Below are 25,448 nucleotides of genomic sequence, written 5' to 3'. Positions count from 1 at the left end.
ATTTTCCCTTATTCCTTCTCCTTGAGAAGTTGTTTTAAAAATGAAATAATCCACTGTTGTGCCTTACAGAACTGGCTCCCTGGGGTTTTGTGGGGAGTGTGGCTGTGCTGAGCATCCAGTCCAACCCTGCTTGCACATCAGGGCAGTAGAAAGGCTCCTGCTCACTGTAGCAGATGGGATGCAGCCCAGAAAACAATCCTAAGGGTGAGCACCCTGATCTGCCCCTTCATCCCTCGAGGTGACTGTGACTGGAAAGCTTTTCTGAGGGCACTCTGGGACTGGGACTGGGAGTGCTGGGGTGAGCTGCATCTGCCTTAGCAAGCAGCATAGCGTGATAGGAGGGAAGCAGTTAGTGCAGGGTTCCTGGCTGCCACACGATACATGTTTTGAGTGGGGTTTACTGTGCATTAGCTCTGGTCTGGTCATGCGGCCCGAATGCCCATTAGTGGTTGAAACACAGCAGTTGTGTCCTTTGGGTGCGGTTTAGTTTCATGTGAAAGGAATCCAGTTTGTGCACTCGGAGATCACTCTGTCATGCAAACCAAAGCATGGTAAGAGATTTGCTCAAGAAATACTCTCCTGATCTAAATTAAAACACCAGCATGGACACAGCAGAGTAGTAATATGCCATATTAAGAGACTTCATTTTAAAAGAAAGTCATGTCATTATCCCAGATGATATACTGTGGTGATCAGATTACAAAGCGATGAGTGCAGGATGCAGCCTAGGTAGTTTGGATCAAAGGAAGAGGTGAAGTGTAAGAGAGATTTATTTCTCAAAATGGACAGACAGATGCTAAATGCCAAGGTAGCATTGTCTGGTGCCACTTCACATGAGATAAATGATAATTTCTGTAAGAGGCACGTTGTATGTAACTAGCTACTGGATAGCCAATGTACAGGTAAGTAAGTGCTAATAATATCTCTGTGGTACTGTGGAGCAGGTAAGCAAAAGTTCTTTCCTATGCCACATGCATTTCTGTAGTCAAAACTACTAGTGTGTTTCATAAAACCAGTGGTTCTATACTGATTAAAAAGCAAAAAAGTAGATTCCTGAGAAAACATTATTTATTTATTTTTTTGTTTGGGAGAAGGTAGAAATTTGCTACTGGGAATAAGCAACTGGGAAGACTGTTAATAATATATAAAGCTGCTGAAACCAACACGTTCCAAACATGGCAGTTTTTATCAATTGCAGTTGTGTACATTTCAGCTAGTTAGTAGTACTGGTTAGTAACTGGTTAGTAAGTACTAAGCTGATGAAGGAGAATATACAGCAGAGCAACGTTCCCCAATCGACTGAAGATAGACTGCGAAACCTCAAATGGTTTATATGGTACATGAGTCTCTACAGATAGCAGGACAAGCCAGTGTGTTCATCCAGTTTCTTGAGAGTTTTTAGGTGTGGATTCAGATACTCGAGTCCCCGACTCGTCCAGCTGGGCTAGACTGTGAACTCCTGCCCTGTTCTCTGCTAAGTTGTTTGTTTCTCAGAGTCGAGAAGTGGCACCTGCAATTGAAAGGTTTAGCAGAGTGTTTCTTTCCATTTCTGGAGTATTCTGTATCACTGTTTTGTATCTCTTGAATATGTGAAAGTTTTGTTTTGTTTTGTTTTGTTTTGTTTTGTTTTGTTTTTCTGGTTTGAAGAATACTAGTAAGTGTCACAGGCTTCAGATCAAAATTTTGAAATTGGTAGGAATATTCCAACCAGTACAAGATCAGCAGTTCCTCTGAAACTCTTTTCCTTCAAAATGTTGGAGAAAAGATCAGGGCAGTTTCTATTCCAAGAATATCTACCTGTTTCTAATGTATCATAACAGGGTTATGTAGCTCACGCCTGCATGTAACTCTCATGAGCTAAGTGTGAATGTGCTATGTCTGGTACCTTGCTGGTTCCTTCAGAGAGCCTGGGTTACTCTCTGTGATACCCCATTGATGGGCTCCAAAAATTTTTTTTACCTTTGAGTTGATGTAATTTACAGATGTTTTGTCCTATTCCAGTCATTGAAGATTTTCATACTATTCCCATTGTATACTTGAATTCTGACAGGCTCGCTTAATGCTTATTGAAAGATGCCAAACAATGTCTTTTGGTTCAATTAAGTCGTTTTTTTCCCTCTGGTCCTTATGAGAGATCACAGTGAGAAAAGAATGCAAGAATTATTATTCTTACTGTTAGAAAGCCTCAAGAGCAGAGCCAGACACAGGCATGTAGTTCTTAAAGTAGCCACTAACTCTAGAGAAGTGAGAAGGTAGCAGGACTGTGGGTAATCACTGCACATGGTCATAGGGACCACAGAATCCATAGGGACCTTCATGCATACCTGCATGGGGATGGTGTAGGAGGCATGTGTTTTGCTGTGCGTTTACAGTGCATGCCAGACTTCTCCCTGAACAGCTACAGACCTCTGCTGTACTGGCAGATAGGGCATGGTACGGCTCAAAGTGAATAGTTGTGCAACCTCCATGAATGGCTGAAAATCACTTACCCAATATTTTTCCCCAACATTGGACACTTTTAAGATTCGGCTGGACAGGGTGCTGGGCCAACTTGTCTAGACTGTGCTTTTGCTAAGAAAGATTGGACCAGATGATCCTTGAGGTCCCTTCCAACCTGGTATTCCATGATTCTATGATTATGTTGTTCTGTGTCTTTCCTAAGCCTACCATTGCACTTCAGAGCTAGGCAACTTCATGGTTTGTAAAGGTGAGCAGCCTAGCAGTGGATTATAAGTCCTCTCATTCAGAGTAAGTTCATAGTAAGCAGAGCGTTGTAACCAAACCAAACCAAATACAGAAACTGCCATATAAATGAAAGCCTACCTGTCAAAGAAGACAACTTTTCATTTCAGAAAGATGTTTTTCATTTTATCTTATTAAATCTCACATTCTTATACTCTCATTCTTATGCTAGGATTTCATTGAGTGCATATGTGAGCATGATGTGCATTTTACCATTGTTGCTATTAAATGTGAGCAGTAATTCTGGAAGTACATTATGCTTCATCTTTTTGAAGAATTTTAAAGCTAGCGCTGTTAATGTGAAACAGAATCTTTGGAACAGATGGGAATGGTCAGGCACTCTGGAGCAAATATTTGGAACAAAAGCTTAATTACATGGGTACCAAATTAAGGCATTCTTATAAACAGTTTTGGTATTTTTGACATGGTGGTAAAAAACAGAAAGCAAAGAGAAGCCAAATTAATTAGCAACCGAAGTGTAGCAGTGGATTGTTTCTGAAAGTCAACAGGTGAATGTTTTCCACAGTCCCAGCAGAGAGAAAGACTGAATTGAATAGCCAAATTCCTATTGATTTCTTTGGGAGCAGGATCAAGTCTTTAATTCATGAAAAACTCCTGTTTTGATTTTAATGAGAGTTACGTGACTTAAATCTTGTTTAATGTTTTGGAAGCACCGGGTAGGGTTTAAATCAAATAATAAGTTTTCTAGACTTTTAATGGCGTTATTCTTCTTAGTGCTGCTGTTACCTCAGGGTATTTACTTTTGGCTGTTAGTGCAGTGTAGAAGTTGATACTGTTGAGAATGGAATTGGCAAATCTTAAAACAGAATGTTTAGATCATAAACATTTTAAAATAAGACTCCATAAAAAAGATGTATTTTTTTTAATATGAAATGTTAGTTGTGTTCTTGGCAGGCTTTGCTTCAGAGGAGTCACATGCATTTCAAAGAGTGTTCTGCTAGCCAGCTGCAGCCAAGAGATTATTTCAAACCAGTGGAGACCCAATTCCCTTTTCTCTTTTGCTTTTTTTCCTCTCTCTCTCTCTCCCCCCCCTGTAGAACTCTCTATATATCATACAACTGAAGTGTAGCCAATCATGGGGTGAAAAATTCATACAACTAGTATACACAACAGTGGAAAGCATAGAAACACTGACTGAAGATGCCAGTACTACTCTGTTCTTTAAGAGGTACTGTTGAGATTTCTTTTCTTCAACACTCTTCAAATCTTCAAACTTCAAAAACTGTTGAATACTCTTTCAGAGCCAGCAGGATTGCATAAACTATATGGAGAATTGCTTGCGTCTGCTCTGCACTTACCTGTGGAGTGGCCCAGTCATCTTTTTAGCAATGACTTGATTCGTCAGTGCTACATGAAACCAGATATACTCCAGGGGTGTGCAGAAGATGGTGGGTTTGGAGGATAACTCATAATAGAAGATATTAATGGAGTGGTTCTTTATTTATCTCAATGAAATGTTGACAGTTTATTGTGCTACACATGATTTTTGGTTTTCATGTTTATTTGAAATAAATGTGTGTGAAAATGTTTGTTTCCTGCTTTAAAAATGTCTTTAGAGGACTTGTTTTTATAAAATATGAACTTAGTGTTGATGGAAGGATATTCTATGTAGATGTGCAGGCAAAAGTCTTGCCTCGCCTCAAGCAAATACAGGTCCCACAGTAGAAGCTCCCTGTACTGATCAAACAATGTACATTGATTCCAGAATAGAACTTGACTCATTTTTTTCCATAAAGTGAAGGTAGAGCGTTCTCCATCTCAGTTCTGAAGCCTGTTATCGCTGTGTCCTCTGCTGGATATGGGCCTGAAATGGCTGCCTGCTTTGGACTGAATGGGGACAATTAAAAGTGTCGTTACATTGATCACTGGCTGTAGCTGTAACAGTCCTGAACAGAAAAGCTTTGTGTCCATTGCCCTAAAGTATCATTAGAAAAGGTTTTTAGAGCCTTTTGCTGAAAATATGTGTGTGACTGACGTTTGAAGCAACTGGCGGTGAGAAGTTGAATGCTGAAAGGGTTCCAGAAGAGTATAATGTGGTATACTGACCATGCTTGGAACCAGCCGTGAAATTACCCCTTAGCCAACCCAAATCCTTCCTGTATGGAGTGAAGTGTTGGACTTTGGTTGATTTTAGGAGCATATACTTTAATGTAGTTTCTTTTCTTCTTTCTAAAAACCAGAGATTACTACACATAATTTATTTTCCGCAGGCCCATGTTAACTTCATTCTTTGGCTGTCCGGTTAGGAACTGTGAAGGAAGCCTTGCACGAAATAGGCCTATAAGGAAATTAACTTTTGGGGTTTTATTAATTTCAGTTTTTATTTGCTCAGTCTATGATTTGCAAACCAGACAGATACTAGATAATATTGTACAGAAAAATTGTATCATTACTTTAGAAATTTACCACATTCTCCTTGGGCTAAACCGGAAGGTTTAGTCAACTGAGTAGAAAGATTTCTGTAGCTAGGTTTAAAAAAAAACAAAAACAAAAACAAAAAAACCAAACCCTCAAACCCAAAACTTCTAAGAACTTGAGTTTTTAGATTCTTACCTAGATTGGCAGTAAGTATCCTAAATTCAAAGATGAAAAGCATCTACTAGGTCTTATTCAAATATTTAACATGTTGCAGATTAGAGATAAATACCATACTACAAACACAGCAGGTCATTGATTTCTGAGCTGATACCTTTAACAGAATGGAAAGGTAATGATGGTAAGAGATACATCTGCAGAGGTTTTTCTGACTGCTAATATTATCTCCCATACTAATTTGGCAAGTAGGACTTGGATTGTCAGTGGAAAGAATCTAATCCATGATTTTGTTATAGTCTTTGTATGGGCACTCGCTGCACAATATGCATTTAATCCTGAAATTCTCCAGATTTAAATCAGACAAAGTTGCTTTCCTTCATATCTTTCCACTCTTTCTCAGTACTTCTCAGCAACATTGCTGCTTGTCTCTGAGTTTCTCTGGTGCGACTAAATGTCACTCACAGAGACTCACTGTTTGTTCCTAACCTATATTTCCCTTTAGGTGACGGACTGCATCAGCAACAGGAGTTATTGTCACTTCTCTGATTTCAGTTTAAAGCTTCAGATGAAGCATTCAAAAGGAACTGTAATTGCTTACATTGCATGCAGTCCTGTTACATTTCCCACAGGAGTGTAAAAGGACAGAGAGCAAACCATGACCCAGCTTCATGTCCTCCTACATATTTGCCTTGCAGATCTGCATGACTTGAGAGATTTGTGCTCTTAGTAGCCTGTATTTATAATGACCACATAATGGTAGCAAGAAAGAGACCGGCAATAAGCGAAAAACTACCAAGAGCTGAAAACTGGTCACCTAATGCTTTGCAGTGTGTGTGGGGGTATGTTTGAGAAAATCTAGGTAAAAGTTGTATTAAGTGCATCAGAAATACTGAGGGCAATTCTTTGGATGAGCCTGCCCGTTTGAGTAGTTTGTGGGGCTGAGTACTTGATCGTTTTGAGAAAGAGTCCTTTGCAGTCGTTTGTATGAGTATGAAGGGTTAAACAATAAAGCAGAAATACATCTTCATGCTTTTGCTTAAAAATAAAAGGGCTGGATTTCAGAAGGAGCTGTAAAGCTTTCAACAAGAATCAGGCGAACACTACAGTAAAATGAAAAGCTGAAATGTGGAGTGCGTGATGTGAGATGCCAGCTCAGCGCTTTCAGGAGTCATGTACAGATCACGTTGCTGTAGAAGAGACCACCCTTGGAATCACAGTGAACTGTAGCAGTGACCGCCTGCTTTGCAATGTAAAGGAGTTATATAGGCTATATAGGTATATATACCCCTCCACACAGTTATGTCACCTGGTGGTAGCCTCTCTTCACAGTTTTTCACTCTGGGGAAAACAGATGTTATTTGCAAGTACTTCTGTAGGGGTGGAAAAATCACCTTACTATACAGATCCCAGCTGCACAAGGAAAGGAGAAGAGTAAGAGTGTCCATATAATAAAGGTTCTTTACTGAGGGTGTTTGTTTTTTCTCCTCTTTGTACAGGTTCAACATGGGAGAAAACATTACGGCAGATTGGTTTTGAAAGGTAAGCCATAAATTTATTTCCTTACCAGTGCAAAAAGAAAAGGAAGAAAAATTGCATGGGCAAGTTTGCAGAATTATTTATTTTAGCTGATCAAATGTATCTATGACCTCAAATTTAGGAGGAAGTTATGCAGTGTCATGCACATATATGTTCAGCTTTTCTGTTTATGTCCTCTTCTCTTTCCCCAGCTGATCTGAAGCAAATTATTCACCATATGAACTTGGCTCATAATGTTTTTTGCTGGCGACTATATAGCATGCTAGTATTAAAAAAGGTGACACACTGTTTGGGCAGAAGTCTTAACTTATGAATGAAAATATTGCTCTTGCTCATATTATTTTTTCCATGAAACTTCTAACCTGTGACATATTAGTTGACAAAAGTAAATGAAGTTGAAAAAGGACCAAAGCTAGCAGAGAGCTATTTAGCATCAGAGGAAAATTCAGAATTCAGCATTCCTCAAGTGCAAGAACTTCTTGCAGCCAAACTTAACCACAAGGTGATCATACCAGAAACATATGAACATGTGTCTCTCTTGGATATTAAACTAGGCCAAGCCCAGTAAAGAGTGATCTGATGTTGAAGTTCAGATGCTCAATCTCATGTTTATTCTTCTACAAATGTAGAATCTGCTCTCCACTTGAGTAAAGTTTTGCTGTTTTCCCTTAATAGAGTGGCTTGCAGTTGTACACCAATGTGCTTAGGTCGCTGTTGACGGGGCAAGAAGGGATTTCTCCTCATGTTGCATGAGTGCATACTGTGCGTACTGCCTGGGGCATCTCAGCAAACCCTACAGACAATCAGGCCTTTCTGAAGTCAATAAATAGCTATACAAATCATATGAAACAGAAAATTAATTACTTGCTTCCTTTCTCACAAACAGAAAGCAAGCTGCATTTTTCTTCTAACCTTTACCTTGCATAAAGTTTTTGTTACAACAAAACAAGTTTTTGCTACAACAAGACTGATGCTTAAGTTTAATTACCCTAACTCCTACCTGTAATAAAGATTCTCAGATCTTGGCAGCAATATATGAAAAGTTTTTTCTATATCATCCTTTTATAGGAGGAGTCTGCTTAACTAACACCACTTGAAGAAATAAATTTCTAAATACTTGACTTTCTCTGATCTCCGTCTAGAAATGTGGCACCTGGGGGAAGGATTAAGGCTATCTCTAAATATCTGCCAGGTCTTCAGGAGTTGTACCACAGACTTGTGGTCTCTGAAAGGTGGTCACCCATCTCTCTATAAGAACATATAGAGAATGTGTATATATATAAGAACATATTTGAAGTTTCTAAGGAGACGCCAGCGTTCTAATGACTAGTAATTCTCTTTCTTTAGTAGGTGATTTTGAAAGCATCTATGTTATGATCCCGAGGGAGTATGCACAGGGTCAGCCTGGTTTACTTGTTCAGCTAAATGTATTAGATTTCCATGTTAGATGTTGCATTTGCCAAAATTGAAGGACAGTGCTCTTTTCCACATAGCAGACACAGAAGGGCATGGAAAGATTATGTTTTCTTGTTATTCTCACAGCCACAAATATTACATTGCTACATAATATTTTGGTTCTTCAAAGGAAACATAGAAAAGCGAATTATTTTTGAATGTGACAAAGATCTGTCTTGGTGAAATTTAGCTTTTCATTGGTAGAGAGCTATCTTTGTAGCTTTACAGGCTTGGGTTAGTTTAAAAGTAAAACGTTACAGAGCAATAAAAGCACTTTTCCTCCACCAAATAATATATAGAGGTCAAATTCATTTCTGCTGTAAATCTCTTGATACCAGTACAGTCATTCCTGTAAAGACTTTGGCCAAACATTTTTAAACAAAACAAAACAAAAAAGCCATTTTGTTGCCATATATTTTTATCACAACTTGAAAATCCAGACTGATATGGAATACTTACCATATTGTAGCTGAGGAAACATGGGCATTTTCATTTCATAGCTTCCCACCAGTCAGAAATATTTTAAGACTTTAATCAGATCACTAAATAAAAATATGTCTCTCCTACTGTCCCATGAGCTTAAAAATGCCCCAGTAATATAGGCAAACTGAGTAGAAAATTGCAGTCTTTCATAGGGTCAATATTTAGTACTCCTGGATAGGTTTCTGATCAAAATTAATTTTTAAAATATTTCTGCCTCAAATTTTTAATATTGGCAATTTTTAGAAGTTTTTAAAAGTAATTTTAACAAACATAATGTGAAGTGTACTACTTAACCAGTAGTTTCTGTTAAACCCGTTATGTAGATAGCATAAGACACAGTATTGATTGAAAGGACAACTGATTCCATTTTGTTAGAGCATCAGAGTAGGGGCTGTGGTTCATAAACATCAACTTGAGAAGACACAGTGCCAAATCAAGAATCAGACTAGAAATTTCTTAACTGTCACACCTTACTGGATGTTGTCTATTTAGAGATAGAGTGTTTTTAACAACACTGCAAAAAAAGTTGGATATTAGTGAAAATTACATTCAGTTGCTAAGTTTGATATCATCAAGGGGTTCTTTTTAATATGTTGTGCTTTTTTCTCAAGTTACATCCAATTTGGTTTCTTGATGAGCATTTCATTCAGCATGATATCATACATGTCTGAAGGGCACTACAGTAAAATATTGATTCTTTCATCACCCCATTCTTCTTGTAAGATTACAAATTAGCACCTGCTGGTGCTGTTTGTCTCCATCAGAATGGCCAAAAAGGTAGTTTTGAGGAGTGCTAGAATGAATTGATACCTTGAGTCTAGGGTTTGAAACTGCCAATGGAAAATGGTCAATTTTTTAAGCTGAGTTCATTAGAAGTTCTATTTGTGGCAACTTCCAACTTCTGAAATGTTCCAAAACAACAAGGAGAACCCTCACTAGCTGTGTACGTGCAACGTATGTACTACATGAAACACAGAGAATTCTTAATAGACTGAATTACAGCTGAGAAGCCTGCCTGAGAGGAGGCAAACATGTAGAAGAGATTACTGTGCAGATCCCATGATGGGATGGGATGGAATGAAAAGAAGTTTGAAAAGAAGAAGGGCTTTCAGATGGCACTTCTGCACCCTGAGAGATTGATTGTCACCCTGGAGTAACTTTAATTAAAGCAGCACATTAGTTAGGAAGGATGGGTGAAGATTTGAATGTACTTGGCTTGCCATAATCATAGAAGCAAACGTGTTCTCATATCAGCTTTTTCAGGGAACAGGCAAAGAGAAAACAAGAAAAATAAAGTCCTTTAAACAGGTAGAACTATTAAGGTTTGGGGTTTTTTTAATAATAATATTCATCTTTTTACCTTTAATAATAATATTCATCTTTACCATTTTTAACACAAGCTTTTGTATGATGAGTATATCAGCAATAACAAAGATCCATGAATAGCATATATATGAAGTCCAGTGTTAACTCCTTTATAGCAATATTTGCTTAATATAATATTGTATGTGATTGCTTAAGATCAGTATTTCTTATGCCTTAAGGAATAGTTTCCAAAGTAAACAAAGGGATACAGTTTACTATATGTAATACTTCAATGCAGGCAGTGCACTTAACTTGCAGTCACAGAAGTAGAAATCCCAGGTGTGCAGATCTCTCAAACCTGAGAGATTATTCTAGGGGTGTATCACCACGTGCTTTCCTTAGTCTTATTCTCTTCAGTAGGCATCCCTTTACGGCCACTGATAGAAACAGGTTAATGGGCTACATCTATGTTAGGTCTGATTCCTAGGAGCTGTTCTTGTATTATGTATACGAACACTAAGAAAAGAAGCAGCAGCAGCACATGTTTTGCTGTTTAAAAACATAATCTCTGCAAGCTGTTGACTTAGGCACACCTGAGTCAGCTGTGAAATATCAATAGTATTTAAATGTGTTGTTTGAGCAAGGACATTCTTATTCAGGAGGAAGCAAGATTTTTAGATGCACAAAAGGAAAGACATTCACAGTAATGACCTAAGGAGGAATATGTCTTTGCTTAAAAACTGGAAAATTCATATAAAATGTTCCTCTTAACAGGCTGTTTTAGAGTGGATTGAGGAACAGGAGATGTGGACACTCAGTTTACATTGCAGAAAATTAAGCCCAGATAATATACAGGTTATGTCATCACTGCTTTGTGGTTACATGATGTTTATTCTGCAATAGTAGAGTGTTTACATTGCTGTTGTCTTCATATCCTGAAAAACATAGAGGCACCAAGAGATCTGACTGTGAGGCTTTTATGTAAGCATTACTTGTGAGCTGAGGGTGGTGCTTTTCAGTGCGAGAGAAATTAAAAATGCTGGAGCTTGAGTAAAGTAGCTTTATATCCAGGAAATGACTGGAGTTAAGAGCTTTTCAATTAGATGGAGTATATGTGGGTTTGATAGATTTAAATGAAGGTCTTTATGTTATTGATTGTTTTTTGAGACATTACAAATAAGCTAATTGTAACATACTATAGTAATCATCACCTTTGTCCAAGGTGACCTTGACTGCAGTCCCTGACTGTGTTTTCTGTAGAACATTTTGGAGAAATTTGCAGAATTGTGAAAAATATTGGCTTGTATTATGCTGTCCTACAAGAAACATGGTTTAAAATGCTGAGCATGTGTGATACCTGCATGTCAAGCAAACTGTCACCTTACATGGTTTCTTTAATAATCTTTAATAAGCCAAAGCAAGAAGATTTGTAGATAAATAGGATGACTTTTTTTGCCACTGTTAACCTGGGGATTATTGTTCATTATTGGTGTGTGTTTAGATGACACCCACATATTTATGAAAATGTCTGGAAAGCAGTCAGCTCTGTTCTACTTTGTTCCAAATAGGACTAAAAATGTGTTTCAGGAGGCATTGTTCATCTCACTGCCTTAAAATTTTTTCAGTCACACGCAGGACCCAGTGGAAGTGTCTCACTCAAACTCTCAAGTGAAATAGTTATGAACAATTAACAGTGACTTTGCTTGTTTCCTGGCTACTCTGGCAATTAAAAGGAGAGCTTAATGCACAAAGCCTGCTAAAATTCAAAAGGGAAGAGGGTCAGGTCAGTCATTGAGCTGGTCTTCTCCTGTAACGCAGTCCATGGGGTCTTTCCAGGTCACGGCTGGGGTGAGGCTTGCAGCACAGAGCCTAGAAAGACCCACGGCCAGCGTTGGAGAAACTGCCACTTCCACACTGCAGAAAATTAAAACCAAAAGAAGGACTTTTTTAAAAATCGAAACTTCTCTGATTCGAGCTACCAGATGATGGAGTTTATGTCCTTGTCTAGTAGATTCGATAGTGATTACAGAAGTGTCTTCTGTTGTTATGTATTTGTTGACCTAGAAATGATCTAATAATTTTAAAACTTTAAATGAACAGTGTTGGGCCTCTTAAAACTCATTGTCCTGCAGGGTTTCCAAACTTCCAGTCGTCCTCTTACTACTCTTCTCTGAGTTGTGATTTCTAACGTGACTAGTAACTACTCAGCTACTAACAGTGCATCTATTCCCTTTTTACATTTGTTCCCGTGGTGTTTCTCTCATGTGTGTAATGCTTTACATTACGGTTCCACAAAACAGACTTAAGAATGATTTAATAACTGTTATTATATGTTAAGTAAATACCAACTGTTTTAAAAATATATATATTTGAAGAATAACAGATGTGTGGTTATTACACTTTTGGCAACATTCGATAAGTATGTTTTTCATAATAAATAGCTGTTTCAGGGACACAGAGAAAGGAACTTCTGAGCACCGATTTCTTAGTAAAATGGAATTATCTGTATAAAAACCTGAGTTTTCCATACTGAAGATACAACTTTTGTTTGGTTGATAGCTTCAAACTGATTCTGAAATTATTGTTATTTTTGTGGTATGCAAAAATTCCGTACTAATTTGAAGTCACATGTTTATATACGGAAAAGTATGTGACTTCCGTTCTACATAATGCTAATATGACACATCTGCACCGTTTGTACAGCAGCAACATCTATGTAGAAGGTGTAACACGCAGCATCCCAGATTCTGGCTAAAGTGATGCTGAAGGTGATCAACAGTGAAAACTGCTCCTGTTAGTAAAGTGCTGTGTATTGACTTGTGGGCTTGTTATGCTTTTTTCTAAATCCTTTTACTATTTCTGAAGAATGAAATGGTAGTTGGGTAGCTCTCCTACCAAGGAAAGGAAAGGGAAAGGAGGTAGGAGCAGGGAAGGGAATAAAACTTTCAAGTAAAGAGGAAAAGACCAAAAGATTGCGATGTCAAGGCTAGACCCCAGATAAGAAGATTGGCTCCTATTAAGGTATATTCCACATCTTCTATGTATTTCAGTAGCTCCTTCAACTACCCTTCTAATCACAAAGTGATAAGGAGGACAACCTGTATTATTTGTGTCTGAAGCAAAATAAACACAACAGCCCACGTGCCACAGGTAGGGAGACACAGCTTTCCCAGTAGACGCCAGGAGCAAGTTAGCTGTCATCACCGAGAGATGCGTTTTTGTTCCTATGTTGGTCTCTGAGAGTAGACGGATGTCTGCTTTTGCAGCTGCTCCACACATGCCCCTGCTCGGTCTAGCCAAAAATATTGTGTATATCTTCCCTACCCCTTGCAGAGACTGAGAACTCAATTTCCGAAATCACTCGTGACGTGCGGTGAGCGCTGGAATCCAGACGCATCAGAGGCACTTCCCAAGCGTCTCCTTCCAGGTCTAGGTTGCTAATTACGAGCCTACTGGCGATCTGTTTTCCCTCTTTCCCCCATGCTTAGATTGCTTGTAACTTGCTGGGATATTTGGTTGGTGCTCGGCCAGAGTTTCTCTGGGTGACATGTAAAGAATAAACAGAAAGAAGAGAATACCATTGGATTCTATAAATATTTATTATGCACAATTCTGGCTTGGAAATCCAAGTACCATATGGTTTTCTATAGTGGCATCCCCCACTCCTCCCCACACTCTTCGGTGATTTAGTAAAAAGAATAAATATATGTTTGAAATATAAAGTCTTATCCTGATAGCATGTTCCATAATTTCAAGCCCTTTCTTCACATACAGCTGAATCCTATAGCCCTATCTTGGGCAAGGCTCCCATTGACATCATTTTGGGAGCATTGCCTCAGCCAGAGGCTGCAAGAGGCTGCAGGGTCTGATCCTTGAGAGGTTATTTTAAAAGAAACAGTGCGGTCTGAATGTTCAGTGGGGTTTTTTTGCAAATACTGGGTAATTTGAGTGTGGGAAGACAAGGAAAAATGGGTGCAGTGGTGCAATTGGAGGGACGTGAGGAGAGCCCTGCCAGGCACCTCTTCACCATTTTGGGAAAAAATAACCATAGTAGCCTGTATGACTGTTTTGGTCTCCTGTCCCACAAAGCACTTAAGCAAGTGCTTAAGTTTCGAGCACCGAGGCACTCCCCCTGACTTCGGCAGGGTTCTCTTTTACAGCATACCATCCTTTAATTGCTTCATATCAGAGAAATTAGATTAACTGATGTTTTGTTTATACTTTCTATTGCTGTGCCCGCTCAGGCCTCACATATGATAAGGCTTAGTTTATAGCCTTCCTCAGCATTCTTGGCACATCTTTGTCTGATATATGATGCCCATAGTGGATGTGAATTTATTCTGCAGTGATTACAATTATGTGTGTTCTTTGAATAATATGGCAGAAAAATGTAACGTAGGGAGCTGAGGAGATGGAACCAATTCCCCACCTTCCCTTGGGAGGCTGTGAATAAAAGAGCAGTTTATTGCTTATAACAGAATTGTTGTCTTCCGGCTGATATCTCAGTTTAGTCGTTTCTCTGGCTGGCTGTTACCTAATTGATAGGTAGGGATCTGGGGGCAGAGGACCACACCAGAAGGGCTTATTCATGTCCTTCCAGCTGCAACGCTGCACTTCTTTTCTCAAGGGGCGATGGATGGCGAGCGAGGGGGGCTTCCCACGTGCATGCACTTGTCTCCAGGCGAAGGGCAGCACAGGGTCCTGAGTCCTGGGAAGACAGGAGGATTGAGATTGCTTTAATTTAATTTTCAAAGCTTCCCTCGTTTTGTTACTTTGTGGTGGCCGTGACTGTGGAATTTGTGCATGTGTGTGCTGAAGTATTTGTGTTGTTTATAGTGTGGGAAATGGGGAAGAAATGTGTTTTCAGTTTCATTTGATATATACTGCATGCCTGAGGTTCTATCTTAAATTGAGTTTTCTTCGCTGCTCTGACAAAAAGTGAGACTTTGAAATAAAAGTCTGAGTTACAGAGAAAGCCAGAATAAAAATCGGATTATATTTGCAAAGAGCAAAAACATTGTTTAAAAAGATACGAAGAAAACAATTTTTTTTTTCCCTAATACTGTCAGCAGAAACCTTTTAGTCAGTATTAAATACTGAAATAGAAACACATTAAATCTAGTTTTAAACCAGTTTAACTTTGTGGATTTTATTCCAATGTCCACTTTTATTCCAAAGTTTATTCCACACTGAAAGCAGAGTGTAGTCAGTCCAGAGTGCTCAGGCACAAGTTACTGTGAGTAAAGCTTTTTCTGGTTGCCTGTTAACAAACAATACCCTGTATTGGACAGGCCGTAGTAGCCTGTGAAGTAACCTAATCCTCTTGCTCCCACTGAGAAGGAAATAATTTCAGGACAGCCACCCTCGCCCCTACACCGAGCATAATCTGAAATGAGATCAGAACTACTAAGTCCCTGGTTTTGGACTATTATCCCATTTACCACTTGTGTTTCATGGTGCCCTAAGAGCTGTGGCCTATGAAGAATTTCTGCTTTTAACTCCAGCCCCAGGCTGTATCTGTGAAGCTGGGCAGCCGTTCCTGTTTCAGGGTGGTTTGGTTGTCGGCGTGGAAGGACCTTCAGGGAGGCTCCATCTATCCTAAAGTCATGCTTTTTGCTGTGTTTGGTTTATTTTTTTCCCCAGCAGTGTAGGGACATTTCTACCAGCACTTTCTGTGTCGGGTGAGCAAGTACCCTACTCTCCAGGGGCAAATACAACATCTGTCACAGTTAACTCCCGAGACTCTTGCTTAGAATTTGATTAACCACCTACTTATTCCAAGGTATGGATTATATTTTGTTATTTGCCCTGCAGAAAGGGACCTGGGGGTGCTGGTCGGCCGCAGGCTCAGTACGAGTCAGCAGTGTGCCCTGGCAGCCGAGAGGGCAAACCGCATCCTGGGGTGCACCAAACACGGCATAACCATCCGGTCAGAAGAGGTGATCATCCCGCTGTATTCAGCGTTGGTGCAGCCTCACCTTGAGTATTGTGTGCAGTTCTGGGCCCCACAATTTAAGAAGGATGTGAAGGTCCTTGAATGCGTCCGGAGGAGGGCAACACAGCTGGTGAAAGGACTGGAAGCATGTCCTGTGAGGAGCGGCTAAGGACTTTGGGCTTGTCTAGTTTGGAGAAAAGGAGGCTGAGGGGCGACCTCATTGCTCTCCACAGCTTCTTGAGGAGGGGAGGTGGAGAGGGAGGTGCTGAGCTCTTCTCGCTGGGATCCAGTGGCAGGATGCGTGGGAATGATTCAAAGCTGCATCCATCAGGGGAGGTTTAGACTGGACATTAGGAAATTTGGAGGTTTAGAAATTAGGAAATTAGGAGGTTTAGACTGAACATTAGATTGGACATTAGGAGAAATTTCTTTACTGAAAGAGTGGTCAGGCCTTGGAACAGGCTGCCCAGGGAAGTGGTGGAGTCACCATCCCTGGAAGTATTTAAAAGACGTGTAGATGAGGCGCTTAGGGACATGGTGTAGTGGGCATGGTGTGTTGGGTTGACGGTTGGACTTGATGATCTTAGAGGTCTTTTCCAACCTGTATGATTCTATGATTCTATGATTCTATGATTCTATGAAGCATTTCTTTACCGAGTGGGTGGTCAAACCCTGGAAGAGGCTTCCTAGAGAAGTGGTCAATGCCCCAAGCTGTCAATGCCTGTCAGCCTGTCAGAGGCATTTGGACAATGCCTTAATAACATGCTTTAACTTTTAGTCAGGCCTGAAGTGGTCAGGGAGTTGGACTAGATGATCGTTGTATGTCCCTTCCAACTGTTCTGTTCTGTTCTGTTCTATTGTATTCTGTTCTATTCCATTCTATTCTAATTATTTCCTCTATCAATGGTCCTTTTAGCATACTTTTTAAACTTAAGCTAACTTTTAAACTTAAGCTAGTTATAAGAAAAGCTGACTTTTGACAGATGTCATTTGTGTAAGTTTTGCAATATACTATCCTATCTTTTGCAAAATAAGCACATTTCTTCTTAACAATCATGTCAAAGAATATTTTTTAATATATTGTTAGTGATGGTTTTGTAGCCTTTGTGCTGCACACCTGTGAGACGGTAAAGAGAGACTCACCAAGTGAGACTTTTTTATAGAAGCTTTTCAGGAGATGATCACCATATGGCTAAAAACACTCAGACTAGTAATTGCTTCCTTACTTACTGGATTTTCTCAAAGCTGTCCTTATTAAAAAAGTGATAAAACTATCTATCATGAAATATGTAAACATTCACTAAAGTAACTTCATTTGTTTTGAGCAGATTTAAGAGATTTTCTAGGTTTTAATCCCCCGTTTTTCTGTTTAAGCAATTATCTTAATGGTAACACAAACAATCTCTACCTAAAATAATTATAGTAATCATGGCTATTCTCTAGAGTACATCACTGTAATATGCCAAGAAAGGTATTTGCTCTGGGTTGATTGCAGCTACTTTGACACCTTCCTTTTAAACAACATTGAAAGCAGCAATGTGATTTTCCTAGATGTTGGAACACACAGTCCTTAACTATATAAGCAACTCGGTAGACTTCAAGGGTGTATCTCATGAGAGTAAACATTATGGAACCAAAGCGAAAATTGATTGTTAGTGGCATAAATAAATAAACTAGATTTTAGAGAATATAGTTGATTCTGTAGAATTTAGAGAATTCTAAATTCTCTAACTTAGAGAGAATTTGGATATTAAAAATCCAGAGTGGACATCACACCAGGTAGTCCAGAGGAAAATCACAATGTTTGTTATACAAGTAAAGCACAGTTGTGCGATCACTATGTTTTAATCCTCTGCATGGATAGGCTAGAAGTCAAGAAGCCACTTACTTGTAGGAAGCATGACAGTCCTGTTCAGCCTCCTGTGCACCCAGCAAAAGATCTGGTGTGCAAACATGCGGGAGGCAGAGTTCTTGCAGATAAGGAATCTCTTAATCGTGTGACATGCCTGTGATAAATCTCAAGTTCAGCTGTGTGTAGATGAGAAACACATCAGCGTTATTAATTACAAGATGCTTTATGAATAGGCAGGTTCCCCAATTTTTGTCTTTCCTTCTTTTTTTTTTTTTTAAGTTTGGGTTGTCGGGCCTGAGGGATCAAATTGAATTTATTTCCAGATCTAACAGAGGCCCAGCAGTGTCAGTATACATTTGCCAGTGGTCCTAATTCTGACTAGAAACTCTGTCTTACAAAGACTTGCAGTGATATCAAGACTGCTTGATCCTAGGCATATTTTGGCCAATTTGCTGAGTTTGGCAAAAGGGTTGTGAAGAGCCTCTTTTCTTTAAAAAAAGGGGACTCTTGGATTCTGGGAACATTAAAAATCAAGCAATTTAATGTTCTGAACTGTTCAAAAGCATCAAAATAACATCTTTCAAGTGCCTGAGTCACTTTAGAAGTTGAGTTTGTAACTCAAGAATCCTTATGACTCTTGAACATTTTATCTGTAATCTTTCTGTTGCAAGGGCTTGGAACTTAGCTAAATCAATGCTGCACTTCTGATTTTCCAAATGAAAGTGCTGCCCAAATCTATTTCTACTGTATTTCAAAAGCCCAAAATCCACTAATCCTTTTCCTTGTTCTTTTTTTTTTTTTGACAAAAAAGACCCACTTTTGCTGAAAATAGTCTTGCCTTAGTCCTATGCTTCCTAATATACCTGATTCTAATATAATAACAATTTTACTACATTAAGGATTCTTCCTTCATGCTTGCATAACATTTTAAATAGAAAACACTACTGGGGAGAAATCAATGTAAAACTTCTCTTGAGCTATACTGTAGTTAAGCATTATAGAAACTTTATAGTTGTTGCTTTTTCTTAAACCATAGCCTGGGGAGCTGACCTTTTACATGGCTTCGCGTTGTAGCTTTCGTACCTGTTTTATCTTTTGTTCTTTAAGAAAAGTCAACTTTGAAATATACCCCACTTGGAGAAGTCTTTCAAACAAACCTGAAACTTATTTATTTATCAGGATGGCTGAAGGTTGCTTACATACATCATAGTGTTTCTCTAACAGTAGAGCAAAGGTGTATTTAGAAGCCAAGCCAAATACCTTTATAAAGTTACTTTCCAATGCTTCCAACCCTGTGGATAGCTTTTGGGAAATGGAATAATTTAATAGCCCAGGACAAAATAGGAATTAATACGGGCTTGTCCCATACTTCCAGTCCTAAAAGTAGATCTATTAGAGCAATTTGGATCAAAAGAGAAATTGAAATTTTGAACCTTAGAACTACCTCTAATTATAGCGACTTTGTAATTCTGCGTGTTAAATTAAGGACAGATCTCACATACAGAAGTCGGTTTAGGGGTGGGAAGTGTTGGGTTTTTGGCATGGAAATATAAATCCATAATTGTGGGGCCAGTGAAAATTTTGATTTCCAGGCAGAATGTCAGTATCTATAATTTCTGAAAACTTGGCCACTTATTTGTGGCCTGTTTGAAAAATGTGAATATTTTCCAATATGCCTTTATTTTTCCTGCCTGTAAAGAGGTTTCTGGTACTAGATACACTCAAATGAAGATACCAAAGGTACGTATGTTTCAGTATGTAATATTGTTTAGCAAGAAATGAAAAATAATTTTCCTTTTCCTTGCTACATTGATTACTTCTATCGCAGGTATAAAGATACACTCCCTGAAGTATTGTCATGGCTTTTCTGCTATTGTCAAACTTAAAGTAATAAATAAATAAAAATTGGATGCCAAAAATAATCATGAATGGCTTCAAAGTGGAATGATTTAAAATTAATGTTATTTTTTCTTCTGGTTTCTAACCTTTAAGAGTGAAGTTGCTTCACATTTCACAGCTTTTCTTCCTAGCTGTGATGGCTGAAAATGGATATGTGTATTCTTTGTAAGGAAAAGTTGGTGACTCTCGCAGTCATATGGCTGCAGAAGGTGAAACTTTAGGAAAACATAGGATCCCCAGTAAAGCTTTGGCAACTATCAAGGTAATGTTTAAGCTGTGAAAGACTCTTTTGCAACCCTAATTGTGTAACTACATTTCAGTCTTAAAAGGGGAATGGTTTTAAGCTACCTTGTCTCCAGTATGCTAGCCTGATTTCTGCACTATGAGAATGAATCGAGCGACTGTTAGATACCCGATTCTGTAAACTGCAGACAACCAAACTGCCAGGGTGGAAACGGTAGTTACAGTTTTTATATTTGTTCCATATTGCTGCAAACGGCAGCATAGCTATCTTCTTCTGTGTCTGTCATCTCTTCTTGCCTCCCCTCCCACTGTCACTGCAGTGTCATAAAATTTCTTTCTTCTGCTTCAGCATGTAAAAAACTACTTTGATTACTTTTTATTTATTTGCTGTCTTCCTGTAGCTTAAGTGTATGTGTGTGTTTGCCATCAGACTGCATCCCCCTGCTATGTGATGACATTGGCAAGTGATTGCAGAACCGAAAGATTCATTGCTATAGCAGATGCAGTTGTGAATGAACAGTCAAATCAGCTGTAACTTTTAAATTAAAAACTCGTCAGTGAAGACAATAAAGCACATGAATGCAAAAAACAAGGATAAGAAGTTGTACAGTGATACAAAAATAAAGCCTGATATAATTCAAAGGTGAAAGAATACATTTGTAGATTCTGTAATAGTATTCTTTCACATTCATTTAATAATTTTCTTCCAGCTAATAAAGTTTTTTAAAGTAAAAAGCTGATTTTTTAAAGTAAAAAACTGATTAGCTCTGTATCTAAAGCATGTTCATCATGATACATTAGTTGCAACCTCATTGTGCACAAGTCCTAAAATACGTTTGAAGTGTGGTCAAATACTCCTCTTTTTGAGAGCTCTGGAAATGCTCAGCGTGACTAGAAAACTAAGAGGAATAAAACCAGGTACATGAAGGCCTTTTCTATATATAAAAAAGAAAGTAGCTGAATGAACAGAAAATTTTAGTAGACTTTGTCTGTATTAAAAAGGAAGATTATTATTAAATGCTCTGGGCAAACGGTGAGCTAATGTGAGTGAGTAGCATAAACTGGTGAATAATTAATCAGAAAAAAATGGAGGAAATGAGTGAGGTTTCTTTATTTCAGAAAATAACATTTGTGTTGAAAAATTAATCTAACCCTGGAAGAGAGCTCCATAGTATAGGGTTTTTCCCATTTTTTTGACATGAGTAAATGTTCTGTACTGACTCTTCCAAGCAGCCAGTAAATATTCTTTTCCATATGCATATGATGAGAAAAATGGAGCAGAGGTTAACACCCCCGGTTCACTGGGGACTCATGTGGCCTCTGCACACTGTCAGAACGCAAAGGAATATATACTGTTATTGTGAAATCTGGATGAATTATGGGAACTTACTGAGATGCCAAGATTTTCCTTCATGGGCTACCATTCAGAGGAGAAAAATACACGTGGGAGGAAAGAAGAGATGCAGGACTTGATGCTCACATCTGCTCCAGTTCAGTGCTGCTAGAAATCAGATCAGTCTGGTCCCATATTTCATTTCCTTCTGTAATCTTGACCAATAATTTATAATTGGTATCAGCTGATCATCTGGCGCTCTCTTTCCATGGCAAAATGAGTGAGCAAAGAACTTTATCCTCCTACTCTTTACTGTTCAAGAGACGATAAAACTTTGAAAGACAAAGATCTCTATTAATTTTTAATGAAGTCTCTGAAACATCCTCCTAGTCAATCTCTTTTCATTATTTCTGGTATGCCTTGGTTTTTTGGGAAACAGTGCTTTAGGAATCCACGTGAGCTGAGATACAGCTTTGTTAATCGCAGGCAGCATCATTACGATTTTTTATCTGGTGTATCGGCTTTTTTCAAGTCTGTATTCTAGGTGAAGGTGCTTGGAGAGGACTTCTGGAGAGCAGTTCCTGAATTGGAAATAACACATATGCTGCCACATCCCTTTGCAAAATCATGCTTATAGACCAGACCCTCGGCTCCAGCTGCTCCTTCAGTCCTTCTCCGCTCTAGGACTTGCTGTGGCAATGCTGATGTTTTGCAGAAGTAACCGGTACAATTCCAACAGAAGGAGTCAGGGAGGCCTTTTAAGCCATCCTCACTCCTCTCTCATTAGGAACGGTACAGGCTCTAACTTAGCAGCTTTTCATGGTGCACACTTCAGTTTTGTGCATGTTTGCAGAACATTGATTGCCCATGCAGTGTAATATGGAATATTAATAATATGACCATGTAAAGACAGTTTTAATTAGTGAGCAGAAAGGGGGATTCCTCTTGTCAGTATGTTCAGCGAGAAGTCTGAAACCCAATAGGTCAAAACCGGATTGTTTTTAAGGTAGACAGCATTGTAGTCTATGGCAGGAAGATGACAATAATCAGTGCTTTCAGAAAAAAGTAGGAGACTGTGGTGCACTAGTGTTTCCCACTGTATTTAGCATTCGTGCAGGCACTGCTTGAGTACTGCATGCAATTCTGGGCCCCACAATTTAAGAAGGATGTGAAGGTCCTTGAACGCATCCAGAGGAAGGCAACACAGCTGGTGAAAGGGCTGGAAGCATGTCCTGTGAGGAGCAGCTAAGGACTTTGGGCTTGTCTACTTTGGAGAGGAGGAGGCTGAGGGGCGACCTCATTGCTCTCTACAGCTTCCTGAGGAGGGGAGGTGGAGAGGGAGGTGCTGAGCTCTTCTCCCTGGGATCCAGTGACAGGACGCGTGGGAATGGCTCAAAGCTGCATCCATCAGGGGAGGTTTAGACTGGACATTAGGAAGCATTTCTTTACCGAGAGGGTGGTCAAACCCTGGAAGAGGCTTTCTAGAGAGGTGATCAATGTCCCAAGCCTGTCAGCGTTTAAGAGGCATTTGGACAATGCCCTTAATATCATGCTTTAACTTTTAGTCAGGCCTGAAGTGGTCAGGGAGTTGGACTAGATGATCGTTGTAGGTCCCTTCCAACTGTTCTGTTCTGTTCTGTTCTATCCTATTCCATTCTAGTAAGAGACTTAGATTTTCAAGAGAGGGAGCTGTGGAAAGGGGTCATTCAATCTAGCAAATGTTAGCAGAGCACAGTACGCCTGTTTTCATCCTGATACTTCTCTGCCAGCCCCCTCCACAAGAGTGTTATACTGACTGTATATTTATGACAGGAGAATTCCCAAATCCCTGTGACAGCTTTTAGTCTTTTTTATGCGACACCAGTGGTTAAAAAACCAAAAAGACTTAGTAATGCTTACAGGTGGGCCTTAGATAAAACCAGGGAGACAAATAAGAGATCGTGAGGCACAGGGATGTAAATCAAATAGGTAAATTTACTTTCCGCTAACAACTGCAGCACACGTGCAGTCAGCAACCCAATGAGATTAAAGGGGAATGAAGCTTAAAGTTGAACAAGGATATTTTTAATAACTTAATGAGAAAATAAGCCATTTCTACCACATTGAAACCAAAACCTGAAAACTGGATGGTTATTACTCTATGTCATTTCTAACAGCATGCTACAGTAGTCTAGGTACTTTACAAAAACCAAGAGCAACCTCATGTCACTTAGGTACCTACAGACTAGTAGGTGCTATGACAAGAAAGGAGTATCATGAAATTGAAAGAAGGACGTGATGGCAGAGCAATCTCTAACTGAGACTTCATAGTAAGTGTTAGATTTTATACCTCAGATATGTTCTCTTTGCCAACTGTAAGTGAGGAGAAATTTTGTCTGCTCTTGGACAATGCTGTAATTTCCATGTAGAATTCTTGCGCCTCTGAAGCGTGTCGTTGTGTTGTGTTGATCTGATGGTCTGGGCTGCCTCAGCAATGGCATAAGGTCCTCTCAGAAGTCGTCTCCATTCAGTAGGAATCTTATTTATCCAACCGTTTGCGTTAGGTTTTTAGGTTGCTCGTTTCCTGCTACCCCTTGTGCTTATTTTCTTTTCAGCTAAATTAATTTTGGCTAACTTTTCTCATGCCATTTAACCTAGGGATTCAAAGGAAACGAACATCTGATAGAAGGTATTTTATGGCCTGCGTTGTTTGAGCACTTGAGTTGTGAGACTGTTGTCAGTGTTTTTCTTGGCACGGCCCAGCCTCCTGCAGTACAGTGGTAGCTGGGAGCAATACAGTGGTAAACCCACCAGCAGCAGAATGTGAGCCAGTCTTTGTTTTAATCTGGAGAGCAATCAGCATTGCAATTAGTATCCAAAAACTCTCTAGGACGCATGCTTAACGGTTTGGCTTTGTGTTTTATTTTGTTTTTGTTGGTTTTTGTTCATGAATAAATCATGTGAGATCTCCAAATAGCAATTGGCACATGAAACACAAGGAAGCCTGTGGCCGGGGGAGTACTAACGTACCATGTACGGGGTCTGGCCAGCCTGCTGCAGTGTGCTGACAAAGGGCACCCAGCTTGGAGGTAAAAGCGGGAGCACTCGACTTTACCTCCTTTTTGCCCCATTTGGATCTGAGCAATCCTGTCCTTTTCAATGCTCAGCCAGGGGTAAGAGTCTCCCATGCTGGCAAAACACTACCACAGTTGCGTCCCACACCTGAGAGAGGTCTTTGGTGGCCCCACATCCCAGCCATTGAGCAGATAGCCTCAAGCAGTGCAGGGAACTAGTCCTCTCGCCTCCCACATCTATGTGGAGTGTTTGCCACCCAGGAATTGTATCATATGCTCCATTTACAGAAAAATAAGAAGCGACATCTCAGGGTGTTGGGACATTTAGTTTGCCACTGATTTCTACGGCTCTTCTTTTTCGACTTGATGCTGTAGAATTGAACAAAGTGCACCAAGGGTAAATCAGGATGTTTCTTTTGGCCAGTTGTAATAGAAATCAGTTGGGGGGTGAGGGGAGATGTTACACGTGTGCCCCTGATGGCTGGAGCCTGCTTCCGACAATGCCTATGTGCTTTTGCCTCTAAGCCACTGGGATTTTCAGGTAGGTGGTGGTGGGGAAGGTTAGACGTTGCCTTCTGTCCTGTCCCGCTTGACACTGCGAAGAGAAAGATGGGCATGTCCAGAGCAGGCAGGGTAGACTGGGAGCTGCTTCATGTGGAAGAATTGAGGATCTTGCTGAATGGTCCCATCCCTGCAAATGTGGCACTTGGATAGTTTTGAATTAGGAATGGGGCTGGGGGGGTGGAGGGGTCCCCCATGCACTTGCTGAAGCACAATGGGCACTCCAGCTCAAACTGTGGCATTTCCTAGTGGCTGCGTGCCTTTCCTCTGTATCGAGGGTAATCTGGCTTTGTAAAATGACAGTAATTTACAATGTCGCTTGCTGTAATTGGGGGAAATATTATTCCCTCCTCATCTGCAGCTGACTGGAAAATCTAGACGTGTCTTTTACTTTCTGTGATTATATTATATGCTGGCTATAGAATGAAATAAAAAGTAGTTTGAAATGATCTGTTCATGCTCCAACCAGTGAAAGCTATAGAGAGAGGGAGCAAA

The 25,448-nt window shown here is 39.6% G+C and overlaps 1 protein-coding gene across 1 annotated transcript in view; it reads left to right on the top strand.

Moving 5' to 3' along the window:
• Positions 1-2,348: 2,348 nt before the first annotated feature.
• PIEZO2 (piezo type mechanosensitive ion channel component 2) overlaps positions 2,349-25,448 on the top strand; it is a 177,841-nt gene continuing 154,741 nt past the window's right edge. The window contains exons 1-2 of the mRNA XM_075144509.1: positions 2,349-2,433; positions 6,795-6,837. Coding sequence (XP_075000610.1) covers positions 2,349-2,433; positions 6,795-6,837 — 128 coding nt within the window. The remainder of the gene's footprint in view (positions 2,434-6,794; positions 6,838-25,448) is intronic.

This window comes from Calonectris borealis, chromosome 2 (genome assembly GCF_964195595.1).
Source record: "Calonectris borealis chromosome 2, bCalBor7.hap1.2, whole genome shotgun sequence".
Classification (NCBI taxonomy): Eukaryota; Metazoa; Chordata; class Aves; order Procellariiformes; family Procellariidae; genus Calonectris; species Calonectris borealis.
The sequence above is the reverse complement of the archived record's forward strand: the minus strand, read 5'-3'. Positions and strand labels throughout refer to the sequence as shown.